This window comes from Eubalaena glacialis, chromosome 1 (assembly GCF_028564815.1).
Source record: "Eubalaena glacialis isolate mEubGla1 chromosome 1, mEubGla1.1.hap2.+ XY, whole genome shotgun sequence".
Taxonomy (NCBI): Eukaryota; Metazoa; Chordata; class Mammalia; order Artiodactyla; family Balaenidae; genus Eubalaena; species Eubalaena glacialis.
This window is the reverse complement of record NC_083716.1, coordinates 205,482,699-205,496,666: the sequence shown is the minus strand read 5'-3', so window position 1 is coordinate 205,496,666 and position 13,968 is coordinate 205,482,699. Positions and strand designations below refer to the sequence as shown.

Genomic DNA, 13,968 nt, shown 5'->3' with positions numbered 1-13,968 from the left:
TTTGCGCTGCATCATTGGCAGCGGTGGCTGAAGAGGGACAGGTCTGAGGCTGCCTCATGTACAGCAGAAGAGTCAGTCCCGTGGTTTGACCTGGGGTTGCCACACCACGAGCTGGGCCATTCTGAGAGGTGGCTTCTCCTTCATGAACCGGGAGCACCAGAAGGTCATAGACCCTCTCACCCAGAGAGGAAGGAGGGAGAGAGTGATAACGCAACACTGCTGGTGAGCACACCTCTGCCCTGAACTGTGGTGGAGCACAGGCTTTTCACGGAGAGAAGTGACTACAGAAGCCAAGAGCGAGCCCGGAGTATTCATCGGTTCACCAGCAGGTGGGGTAGGTAGGCGGCCTAAGGAGGTCACCCAGGGACCAGGGTAGAAAGCGGGTGGGGAAAAACAAAACTAAGGCTCCAGAGAGGTAAAATAGTCAGGACTGGAAGAAGTCATACAACCTTTTGATTCTCTTTCCCACCTTTTACTGTGATCGAAATCAAAACATAATCACTCATTTTTAAGAACGACATTAGATTATTAGGTCTTTTCTACAATGAACATATAGTAGTTTTATCATCAAACAAAAAAGGTAGTTAAAGAAAAGTTAAATCCAGCACACACACACAAAAGTGTGCTGGGTACGGGTGGGCGGGGGCAGTGGGGAGACACACGAAACAAAAATGGCAAGTGTTAACAATGGTTGGAGCCGGGTGATGGGCCTATGGGGATTCATTGTACTAGTCTCTATTTATGTGTTTAAAAATTTCTGCAATGAAACAATTTTTTAAAGATATAGCGTGCTAAGGACAAATGTTAAAGAAAGGAACGAAACTAACGGAGGCAATCATTCGCAACAGCTCTGTTCTCTGCTCTCCACAGACGTGGGTCTTGCCCTGTGACCTGGTACACAGACACGCCCCTGAGATGCTCAGAATCAACGCGCACACACCTCAGGGCCCAGGAGGGCTTTGCTTGGTTAATTAACATTTACGCAAAGGCCATAGCTCTCATTGTCCTCTGCCTTGGGGGAGGTTCAACCTTGACTTCAGACTCTCAGTCACCAAACTTTCATTTTTATCAACTAAGTCTGCTAGTGAGAGCCAGAGGCAGGGACTCTTCCAAATGATAAAGCTCTTTTGGGTAAACACTGAACTGAGAATCTGGAGTTATGCAGAAAACCTTCTGGACACTGCCCTTGCTGCATTTTCTGATAACCTGAGATACAGTAGTCAATGTTTCAATCATTTGAAACATTCAAATGGCAACAATGCTATCACTGTTCCTCTGCTCATTTACTCCGCTTTGTAGGAAGCAGTGTATGGAATATGCCGATGAATCAGACGTGGGCCCTCACTCAAGGCATTTTACTAGGTAGGAGAAATCGGTAAGACATAGACATAAATATGTAAGCTCAATATAAGACAGAAAGTGCAATAAAGGTCCACTTTGCCTTCTCCTCCAGACTTTAAGTTCTGCAAGGGCAAGAACCACAGGGGTCTTGTTCACCTACGGCAGTAGGTGCTCACTTAAAAGATGCCTGTTGAACACATGGCATATGAATGAATGAGAGAGAGTGAGTTCCGAGAGGGAGAGAGAACTCCTGGATTATAGGATAAGGAAAGACTTCATGGTGGAGCTACCACTTGAACTTGGACGTTGGACTGAGACTGGGGCAATGGCAAGGGATTCTCAGGGAAAGTATCAGCAAATAAAAGTCATTATTCTCTTCTCATATATCCTTTCATAAGTGTGAAAGCAGCACATGATCTTACTACTAGAAAATATAAAACACTCAAGTATCTTTTATATAACTAGTCAACTTCTTACGTGGAAAGATGAATATTTTTGAACTAATTCACTATTAGAATATAGTGATTTATAATAAGCATTCAAAGAATACCGGCACCCTTTATGATGTGCCAAATTCAATGCTATCTTTTAAGAAAATACGAAGTGTCATTAACTGAGGAAGTTACTTTTAAAACAGAAAGCAAAAATGCAGCACCTCATCTGTCGATAGAAGTTTCTCAGGTTTGGTTAAAAGGCAGAAGGAGTTGATGCCATGAAGATGTTCCTCAGTCAGGATGTCCACCACACCTGGCAGGCTGAGAGCTTCTGACAGATCCACAGACCTAGATGAGAACACACAGAAGAGGGCCACTCAGAGCGGCCCCGCAGCTTGCAGACCACAGAGAACGTGCTTAATCGGAGAATAAGATACGAGAGAGGGAAGATACATCTAAAACCCTCCAATAGTTCTATGCCAGACAATTGGGAAAAAATTCCTGGGACAATGAAGTTATTATACGGAGGGACAAACTGTGGTGAAGCCTACACTTTGATCCCATTTCACTTCAAATCTAATACACTGGACATTGCCAACAAATAGCTTATCCTCTTCAAACCGTTACTTTTCACTAATGTGACTTGGCCAAAAAGGTAATCATTTCTGTCTACCGGGTAAAAACCTTATCACTTACACAATCTTAGCGTGAGCTCTTGAGCTTGTTACAAAAGTCAAGAACAGCTCCCGGTCCACTGCAGGCATGTCATCACAGTAGATGGCTTCACCTGTGGCATGCTTAATACCAGACAGATGCATGATGGGATGGCCAACTGGGTCTTGAGGAAGCTGCTTTGGGTCTGCATTCTGTTTAATCAATAATTAACATATTTTTATAATCATATTATGCACATCTCTCATAAGAGGGGAGCTATATAATTTACATCCAAACCAGAACACTTTCGAAAATAAAAACGTCACTATTAATAACACCAGGACAGTAAGCCTATTTCAATAATTCAGTAGGCAAACTGGAATGTATAGCCATGATGTTGTTCTTATTTTTTTCCCCACTATTTTGATATAGACCACAAACATCTCTAATGCAAATTCTGTGTTAGTAAATGAATATAAATCTTTCTTCCTGACAATATAAAATGATGTCCTCTTGCAAATGTTCATGTATTTCTTTAACTTTTATTATCAAAATTATTTTACTGTTGTAGCTAAGCACTGCACATGTACTATTTTGCAGAAAAGCCTGATGACCATGTTTATAGAAAATGAGTGCATGCATTCAACCACAAGAGCTTTTTTCATTTTCTACTTTTGAGTGAGGAAGTCTAAGAAATAATTGGTAAGACTCATAACTCAGACAATCCTGACAAAGAATGAAGACAAAGGAAGCTGCATTTTGAGTAATGATTCACTAATATTACTTTTTCTTAGAGACCCACGGAGTAAAATGTCTTGCTACTGGTTTTATAAATACCTTAAATATGCTTCATTAACCAAAGTCGAAATTAAGAAACATAACATCTCCTCCAGTATTTTAAATAGGAGAGAGTTGTTAGCTTTCTTGGTTGGGAGAAGAAGAATCGGAGGTATGAAGAAAGAAGGGTTAAGAGATATGGTATAGACCAAGCTCAGAGACCAGAGGCAAGGCTGAGGCTGCCGAGGGGGCTGGCGATGGGACTGTGGGAGGTGGAAATTCCAGGAAAGTTGCCAGCCAAGCGGCCACTCCCAAAAGGCTACTCTCAAAGGAGAAGGCAGCTCTGGGGCCTGGAGCTCTGCAGGAGGAGCTGCCTGCGAAGCAGTGCCGAGCTGCCCCGTCCACAACTCGCGGGGTCAGCACTGCATCCGGCACCAGGGCTCAGGCCAGACCCCCTAGGCTTTCTCAGGAAGACCTGGGCATGAGGAGGGTCGGCCAAGGTAAGGCCCGGAAAAAGCTATGGAGGCTCCCTTTGCCACCCCATATGCTGCTCCACACTGCTGTTCACGGGGTCACCCTGAGCCTGGGTGAGGCACGGACTCTTTCTCTGAGATGAGGCTCTCAGTGCTCCGCTACATCACACAGCAGGAGGGGAGACAGAAAAGGCACCAACAGAACACACGCTGGTCAACACCTCTACTGAGAGGAAAAGAAGCCATAGAAGCTGACCTGTTCCCAGCTCAGGATCATGTAAGGCATCTGAGAAATTTTTAAAAAGTAAATACATTTATATTTGATTCCCAGAATGTGCAGTTTGAGAAAGCCTACTTATTACATATTGACAATACATGAGATGTTTGATTCCACCTGGAGTGGTAGCTCATGTCACTCATAGCTGCAGATTTGCCAGAGTCAAAGCTTCCCTTGGTTCAATGAAAGTGCTCTGAGGCTCTTGCTCCACAGACCCCTGTGGTTCTTGCCCTTGCAGAACCTAAAGTCTGGAAGGGAAAGACCCTAGCTGTCTGGGATCCCACTGATCAGTTGTCATGTTTTGTTCTCATGCAGGTGTTTTGCTTTCTTTGCCTCTCTGAACATTTGGATTCCATTTACCAAATACCATGAATGGAGGAAAGCCAGCATGGTTACGATGGGAACTTTACCTAAAGGGATCTGTGAAAAGACACCTCCCCAAGCCCCTCTGCTGCTCACGAGACCCGAGGAGAATGGCTGTCAGTCACTACCAACCTCCTTGAGGGACTCAAAACATAAACCTTCAGCTTGAGATAGATCAGAGGTTCTCTAGGCAGGAACCTGGAGAAACCTCTGATCTGTCAGAGGGAAAAGGAGAGTGGCACATGTAATCTGAAGACGCGTTCAGCATTTTTATTGGTTATTAGAGAAATGAGGGAAAAAAACCTATTGTTTTTATAATATAAATGACAACAAGTAAAATATCAGCCAAATTTTCCCTGACAATTATATGTAGAAAGTAGAGTCATTTCTCAAATGAATTTGGCATAAGACATATGCGTAGGATGCTCTGAACTAATTCCTATTTCATATAAAATTTACTGTTTTACAGTAAAATATATACTTACTGATAAACATTTATTGTTTTAAAGCCCATATTTGCTTCACTTAAATGTAAACTTCAATTCTGTAGGTAGTACAAGACAATGCACCAAAAAAGGAATATTGGCTAAGTCTTTGTGTTTTGTTTTGTGGTGGTTGTGTTCGTCCTGACTTTATAAACTAGAAAGAAGATTATGAAGAAAAATAATTTAGAACTTGGCCTAGGCACCATTAAATAAAGGTGGACATTAGGCCACAAATGTAGGGGAAGGGGGGAAATGAGAGAAAATTCTACATGTTGGGGTTCAGGCAATATGAACAGGGATTTGAATCAGCCCCAATGCACACCAGCCCCATCCTCACGGCCAAGTGCTCTCGGCAGGCTTCTTCTCCCTCTTCTCTGAGAAGCTGAGGTGGTGATCCAAAGAAAAAAATGTATCAGGTCCGGTTTGTTTCAGATGGTAGGGACTGATTCCCGCTGTGAAATACGCCCAAAGTGCTGCTCTATAATGCTGTGTTGAGTCCTCCATTTGAACAACATTTGAATGAAAAATCACCCACATCTTTTTTTTTTTTTTAAATCCAAAGAGATTTTTTCTATCCTGAAGAGCAAAATTCCAGGTAATCCATCAGCTTAGACACTAAGGAAACACATTCATAGGTCTCTACATAGGCTCTGGGAGTTTTCTATGACATAATACTTTTTACTATAAATACTGAAACACACCACTGCTTTCGGAAAAAAGCGTTTTGAAACCTTGCTGTGAGCCCTGCCTGCCAAAAGGTTGAAGACAAATCCCAAAATATATCTTTCATATATATATCTATAAATATAAAATTGATTAATTTAGCTGAAGCTATAACACTTTTTTTAAAAAAGTCAGTTGTGATGAATCTACTAATGAAAGAGGTTGTATTTGATTACTTGCTTGTGCTTGTTATATGGCTAAAGATACCATGGAGGAAAGAATGTTGTCTCCTCTAACTGGTGATCTCTGTCAAAAGGCTTTTAAGCAAATTAACTGATTTTGGGAAAAAAAATGTTGGTCATGACTGCTGAAGTTCCTCTAGCAATGTGGGTATTTGTGTGTGTGTGTGTGCCCGCACACGTGTGTGTATGTGTGAAAACCCAGAGGAAAAACAAAAATAAAACGTATATATGAGAGATACACTACTTCCAACACTTGGTCTTGCAATCTATAACAACAAACTATGTGAAGATTATCACTTTTCTCTGGATGATTTGAAAGCCCATTAATTTGTTGCCGTTCCTGTGGTTGTTGACGTTTATTCCATGGTCAAGGCAATGGTAGGGTATTTATAAAAAAGCCAAACGTTGCAGTGGTCGTATTTTACACGGGGAAAGAGGGAAGCTATTTTTGACTTTCAAAATGATCACTTTCAACACTTTCAATGGAGTTTGGCATATTTGAATTTTGAATATAGTGAACCTAAAAACTGAAGAGATATATACCAACAGGGAACTGTTTGTTATGACATACTGTAAGCTTTTATAACTAAATTCAACAACAGATCCAATGAACTGAATCTATTTAAAAAGAATCTTTAAAAAGCCTTTTCATGTTCTTGTCTTAATAAAACTCTCAAGGTAAAGTTTCTTGATAACAATTTCAAGGAAAAGCACTGAATCTTATCCAGTTTACCAATAGGAGGACTTCAGGCGATACTCTTATGATGTTGTAGCTGAAAATTCTGTTTGAAAGTCATGAGGAATTGTGTTCTAATAGGCAGCTTTCATTAGGAGACCTTGAAATTAGCTCTTAGAACTTACGTTTGATTCAACTCTAAAACTCTAACTCACAGAGAAAACACTTGGAGAATGGGGACTTGGGGAGCAGAGTATCTCCACATTCAAACAAAATAAATCAGCAGCTCTGACTTTGGTTGTGTTCTGACTTCCACAATGTCAAGGGCAAGAGCATGTGGAAAACTAGGCAGCTTGTTCATATCAGTGGTACAAGGTCACAGAACAAAACACACAGTCCTCAAGTTGAAAACAGACATTTAAAAAAATTACCACTGCTAGCTTTATTTTTAATCACAATATTGCATTGATTTTGAAATTTTAATTAACAGTGAAGAAGGCTGTGGGTTCACCAGAAGGGGAGCTCGGGCTAATACATCTTGACAATCACTGAGAGATAAGTGAAGAAGTTTTAGCCCAGGACCTTTGAATTAAAAAGAAGAAAAAAGCCACTAACCTGGTACTTTAATGTTCTCCAGTGATGTCTGGAATGAAGCTCTTCTAAAGCACTCTCGTACTTGTCTGTAAGGCTAGGATAGTGAACAGGGTCCTGAAAAGTAGAACCATTGTAGATATTTAAAATATGCCAGAATGGTCTTGGGAGGAAGGCTAGCACGGTTCTTAGCAAGCAGCTCTACTGTGAAGTCTAACATTTGTCAAATACTTGCCTAATTCAGAATCCTGAAAGTAGAAGCAGGGTTCTCCCTGACCTCCAGGACACACACTCTGGAAGGTCCATACATATGACCACATATTATGAAGAGCCACGTGAAAACAGTAGATTACTGACTCCCAATATCTTTATGTTTCTTATGATACTTTCACATGCCTTCCTAAATGATTTGAGGACTTACAAACCAATAAAACAGGAAAGTAGAAGCTAAGTAAATAATTGGAAAGGAAGAGAGTAGTTAAACCAGGAAAAAGTCAGAGCCAAGGTACACCATTGCAAGTGAGCATCAAGCTCTGCTTTGTACCACCTGGCCAATCAGGAAGAAGAGAAAATGTGGCGGGCTGCATCTCTGCCACAACCTCACAGCAGTAAGCATTCTGGGGCCCCAGGAGGAACACTTCCTAGAGCTGAGGAAAAGTGGGTCATTTGGTCCTTAGGCAAGACTTTGAACAGTGCACCTAATGGTTATTTTTTACAATTTAAAATTTTTAACAGAAAATTAAAGCCAACAAAGGCTATTATTTTTAATAGCAGAGGAATATTAATAGAGGAAATTGAATAGAAGGTAAAAGACTACAAGATGGAAGCTGTAATTTATATCATTTGATTCATCCAATAAATTGTATTAGTTTGCTATTAATTGGAGGAGTCTACAGTTGGCTTTATTACTTTTTCTCTTTTGATTACATAGTGACAATACGTCACTTATATATGATTTCAAACTTCTATTCTAAAAACTTTGATACAACTGTTCTGGTTCTTAGTTCTCGTGTATAATGAGAAGATACCTTCAGAAGCAATGATAAGAGAGAACTCTGCCTCTAATTTAAAGTAATCATACTAGGGCTTCCCTGGTGGCGCAGTGGTTAAGAATCCGACTGCCAATGCAGGGGGACATGAGTTCGAGCCCTGGTCTGGGAAGATCCCACATGCCGCGGAGCAACTAAGCCCGTGCGCCACAGCTACTGAGCCTGTGCTCTAGAGCCCGCAAGCCACAACTACTGAGCCCACATGCCACAACTAATGAAGCCCGCGTGCCGAGAGCCTGTGCTCCGCAACAAGAGAAGCCTCCACAGTGAGAAGCCCACGCACCGCACCAGAGTAGCCCCTGCTCACTGCAACTAGAGAAAGCCTGCGTGCAGCAACGAAGACCTAACACAGCCAAAAATAAATAAATAAATAAATTTATTTAAAAAAAAAAAGTGATCATACTAATTTCTATACCACATGAGGAATGTTCTTGGCTTCTAGTCTAGTTTGGTCCGCTGATTGTAGCTTGGGATTAATGAACCAATATGGTTGAAGTTCCCTTTGGGTCTAGCAAATTTATTCCAAACTTTTTTTAGTTGTATCCTCCCTAGCCAACAGTCTTGTAACTCTAATTGTTTGCCATAAGGGAGGCCAGGTGAAGGAATGCCCGGATGCTTACGACTGTGATTATGACTCCCAGTAGGCAGTCTTCACCACGGTTCTCTGAAGCATTAGGGACCATATGAAGCCTTTTCCTATGATGACCCATTTCTCAATAACCTTGTGGAGTGGCTGCCATTACCATCTTACAAGTGAGAGAAAACAAAGCTGAACCCAGAGAAGAAAGCCAAACGTACAAAGGTAAACTTCGACAGTGGAAGAAATGCTTTCCTAAGGGAAAATATATTCAAATCATTAACAAGTTTCTGAACACCATGGAGACATACAACAGGTCAGAAACAAAATAACTGAGTGGTATTAAACCAAATCCCGCACAACTCTGTGCTCTACTCACCGTTCTTCCCCAAACACTCACCCCATCAACAGACGGCCTGCCATATGCCCAGCAAGCCCGTGAGTCTCCGATTTGGGTTGTCTTTTCTATTCTATTCTACAGCTATTTGGCAGGGAGTTGTTGCCGCCACTTTGTGTATCCCCAGAGCCCCCAAGGCTGGGAAAGGTAACGCCTGGTCGGTTCCACTTACCATCCTCTTCAAAATCTGTGACACTTCCAGGTAGAACTTGAAGAGGAAGCTAATGATGAGAGTCCTCCTGAACTCCACCCTCCCCCCTGGGGCTGAGCCTGGGAGGGAGACTTCATCCAGAATCAGCCTGCAAGCTGCGTCCAGCATCTCTTCATTCCAGCGCCTGTGGGCGTCAGAAGAGAAGACTCCTAGCCCAACAGGACTCACTACCTCACAGGCTCAGTGAGCTTGTAAGACAAACAGCGACAGTTTAATGCAGGAGAAAAAGAGTACAAACTCCAGAGTAAGGCAACCCAAGTTCAAATCCCAGTCCCCCACTCTCGAGGCGTCTGGCCTGGGCCCCCCAGTTCATCATCTGTAAAAGCGCAGTAATGGTAGAACACACCGCCTGGAATGGTCGTGAGAAAGAAATGACAACTCATGTTAAGTCCTCAGCCCAGGAGTAACTGCCCCCTATATCACTAGAACGTTTACTGCATGCCAGGTTCTGTTTTACGTACCTTATATGTATCCATTCATTTAATCTTCTCAACTGTCCTATGAGGTGTGATTATCTCCCTGACTGATAAGGAAACTGAGGTACTGTAAGATTAAGTAAGCTGACAGAGATCACATAATTTATAGGAGTTGAACTGAGATTTGGACCCAGGCAGTGTGGCTCAATCAAGATCGTGGTTTAAACCGTTAGTCTATTACTTCTGAAATGTTAACTGGTACCTAGTAAATGCTCAAGAAATATTGGCGACTAGTATTACGTATAGAAATAAAAAAGTTAGGTATGCACGTGCATTTAGCAAGTTATTATAAAACAAACTCCCATAATCTATCTTTCATAATGGTAAATTATTCTCTTACAATAAAGAATGCAGATTTACTCATTTTGCTTACTGTGTCTATATACTATCGGGAGATGGGTTCACACACACACACACACACACACACACACAAACTGTATGGTGCCCACTTCAGAATTCACTAAGACACATGGGAATAATCATGAGATCTTATTGGAATTCCATGTCATTAAACAGAAAGGTAGTAAGCATTTTTCTTCTTGTAATTACATGATACCACAAAAAGAGCTGCTCTATTACTTGGAGACTAAGGACATGAATCCATACCTTCCGATGAGTTTCTGGCAGGAATTCTTTGCACAGACGGTGGTTGGACCAACGCCTCCATATGCAATGGATAACTCTCTAATGATGCCATCTCCTCCTCCAAAAAAAACTCTCATTCCCGAATTGACTATCGCTAGTGCGTTCTGTTGCCGCTGGGCTTGTCGGAAGGCTGACACAAACTCCCACTGAAAGCAAAAGTGAAGTAGCACCTGTAGACACACACTGAGGGACAACTATGCACAAGGCAGTTTGTTTATGTTGCCTCATTTGAGCCTTGTCACACTCTCTGTTATGGGCCAAATTGTGTCCCCTCAAAATCGATAAGTTGAAGTCCTAACTCCCAGTACCTCAGGATGTGACTGTATCAGGAGATAGGGTCTTTAAAGAGGTGATTAAGTTAAAATGAGATAATCGGGGTGGGCGATAATGCAACATGGTGGTGTCCTCACAAGAAGAGGAAATTTGGACACAGACACAAACAGAGGGAAACCACATGGAGACACAGGGAGAAGATAGTTATCTAAAAGCCAAGGAGAAAAGCCTCAGGGAAAACCAACCCTGCAACACCTTGATATCACACTTCCAGCCTCCAGAAGTGAGAGTGTAGTTAAGCCACCCAGGCTGTGGTTCTTTATTATGGCAGCCCTAGCAAATTCATACACCGTCCAAGGCAAGCTTGATTATTCGCATTTACAGACGAGGAATCTGTAATTAGGAGTGATTCAGTAATTAGCTCAGGGTCAATGTAGGTCTAAAACTAGGATTCACTCTTGAGTCTGACTCCAAAGCCCTTCTTCTTACCATTAAGTTCTATTGCAAATTTATAGCCTCTTCAAAACCTCAAGATATAAGTAGAAGTATAGTTTCAAGTCTTATTTAGGAAAAAGTCTCACGGGACAAAGAATTTTTAAAAATCTGTAAGAAAGTAACTTTAGAGTTTGGTTTGGGTGGGGGGAAGGTGGGGCGGGAGAAAGAGACACAGAGAGTGAGAGAGAGGTGGCGGGCAGGGTGGGGGAGGAAGGCAGAGTCAAAGGCCTCCAGATTCTAGCAATGATGGGGGGTATAGAACACAAGTGAAAGGTAACTATTCACAGATCCTCATATTCTCCACTGCAAACACTCAACACCTTTTCTTAACCCACCCTATGTTGAAATTAACAAGCTGTGCACTCACAAGTAAAACCAAGAAATTGAAAGGACATTCTCACCTTCCTCAAATAAGGGATGTTCACTGAGATCAAGATTTCTTCAGGCTTAAGGTCAGCACTGGGGCACTTTCTGAGAAACTGCTCATTTAAAGGAATCTGTCGTTTTCCTTCTGTGGAAAGAAATGACACTTTCCCTGTAATCTGTTCTATTAAACAATCAAACTCCCAAAACCTGGGAAATAATTCTACCAAATATCACAGGAAATTTATTGTTTGAGAAAAAAAGTGCTCTTCCTATGTTTAAAAATCTTTCACCATGAAATGGCATCTTGCAATGTTTCTTACCATCTAGGGCCCACCTTTTTTTTTTTTTTTGCCTTCCTTGATTATAAATAAAAATATCTAGCAGCGTAGACCAGAGGTCAGGTAGAGTCGGACCTTAGCACTCTTTCTGAACAGCATGATTCATTTTGAGCTTTGTAAGAAGGGAGAGGACATTAATATCCCTTTTGATATTCTAATAAAGTCATTCAACAAACATTTATTTATAACCAAGAACCCTACTTGATACAGTAGTGAAAAAATAAATTGCCTTTAATGAATTTTTATACTAGTGGGATGCAGTCTTATTTGTTTATATCTTTTCTCAGCACCAAAAGAATTTCTGTTCTTTAATCAGTATATTGGTGGGAGGAACTGTTTAAAGCTATAATGAAATAGGACTTTGGGATACAGCTAAGAAGCTTTTGATGTTCATATTTACATCACAAAACCAATTTCTCAATAAATGATTTTTTTAAAGGATGTTACTTAAATTGATAACTGAATGTACATCTTCTTCCTTAAGATAATTTTGTGGTTTAGATGATATGAAGAGTAGGCATTTAATAATGCAGGTAACAGAAAGTTAGTACATATTTCTAAATGAAAAAAAAAAAAACAGATGTATAGAGGACCAATGAAAACTTCCTAATAACTGTCGACAAAGTTAAAATAAAAGAAATAAATGCAAAGTCCTGGACTTAGTTTCAAAAAACAAAACTCAAGTAAACAAATATAGAATGAAGCCCAACCACTGTTCAATAGAAAAAGGTCTGCAGGCTTCCATCAATGACAGCTTGCACATGAGCACGCAGCATGACGTGGGTGTCACACACTCCTGTACCACCTGGAGAAAGTCTCTGACAAAGGGGCCCAATCGTTGTCAATAGCCGAGAGTTCTCTCCACTATTCAGATCACACCGGGACACTAACAAACACTGGTCGATGTCAGGTGACCAGAATGGGAAAACATCTAGCACAAGTCCTCAAAAAGAAAGAGATGGAGACATTGGGTGTGTGTGCATTTAGGACCAGGCTGACCAACTTTCCAAGCATCCAGAAAGGCAGAAGGAATTATTAATATTATAAAGGATAGTAATTTTCAAAACTGGACTTCCTGCATCCCTAGAGAGGCAAAAGGGTAGGAGGAACAGGGTTTAATAATCCCTAAGAAGGAGTTGTCACTTACCTTTTGATAGCAAGTTGAGGGTACAGTTGCCCACGGCCAGGAGGGGGTTCAGATCTGAATCTGGATGCCTGCTCACTATGTGGCCCCCTAAAGACTTTTTAAAATAATGGGTTATTTTCACTCCACTTATGTAATTATAAAGACACAAGTGGTAAAATAAGAATCAAGCAAGACTTTGGAAAACTATTCTTTTTGTCTGTTCCAAAAGAAAGAAAATGTCATGATTTATCAGGGACAGTCATTCATGGGGCACATACTAGATGTTACTGTCGTCAGATACATACAGCCATGTTCCTGATCTGGGATCCAGCCAGAGTTCCCAAATGCTTCAGGAGAGCATGGTACATCTGTGTCTTCTCCTCCGGGAGCTTCAGGATCACATTAGCCAGGATGTCCTTCACCTGAGCCAGGCTGAGGGCGGCACCTAAGGTCAGTCCTGAAATGAAATCATTTGTAGATAACGAAATGTGATCATTGCTGACCTGGAAATGTCCATTCGATTTTAGACTACAGATATGGGATCTTTATGCTAGATACATGCTACCCTGCTTACTGGTGGTCATGGTGGTGACGGTGGGAATAGTGGTTGGTAATGGAGGTGTTAATGATGATGGTGAAGGAGGTGATGGTGTTGGTGACAGAGGTGGGGGTGACAGTGATGGAGGTCATGGAGGCTAAATTTTCTGAATACTCACTGTGTCAAGCACTATGCTGAATGCTTCACAGAATCTTCTTGAATTCTAACAAAGCTTTGAAATATTAATAGCCCCACACAAACTGAGATTCAGTTAAGTAACTTGACTAAGTTTTTCAGCTAATATATGACATAGTCAGGAATTGGACTCCAGAGCCAGACTCCAAACCCATATTTCATTGCTTCTCATCATTGTCATTAAATCAATTTCCTTTATTGAAATAGAAAAGCCAGTTTGTAAGCTGCTTAATACGTAAACTTGTTTGGTTACTACTGTGCTTCTGGAGAGCAAAGACCCTCATCTTTATCTTCTACCCAGCACTT

General features: G+C 41.3%; 1 protein-coding gene across 4 annotated transcripts in view; it reads right to left on the bottom strand.

The window, feature by feature from the left end:
• The window catches only part of LOC133088300 (aldehyde oxidase), a 71,503-nt gene that overhangs the window by 39,297 nt on the left and 18,238 nt on the right, over positions 1-13,968 (bottom strand). For all 4 annotated transcript variants that reach the window (XM_061186174.1, XM_061186188.1, XM_061186182.1 and 1 more), the window contains 8 exons: positions 13,235-13,386; positions 12,951-13,044; positions 11,501-11,610; positions 10,293-10,477; positions 9,172-9,334; positions 7,001-7,093; positions 2,472-2,641; positions 1,997-2,123 (listed from right to left, as the gene is read on the bottom strand). In XM_061186174.1, coding sequence (XP_061042157.1) covers positions 1,997-2,123; positions 2,472-2,641; positions 7,001-7,093; positions 9,172-9,334; positions 10,293-10,477; positions 11,501-11,610; positions 12,951-13,044; positions 13,235-13,386 — 1,094 coding nt within the window. The remainder of the gene's footprint in view (positions 1-1,996; positions 2,124-2,471; positions 2,642-7,000; positions 7,094-9,171; positions 9,335-10,292; positions 10,478-11,500; positions 11,611-12,950; positions 13,045-13,234; positions 13,387-13,968) is intronic.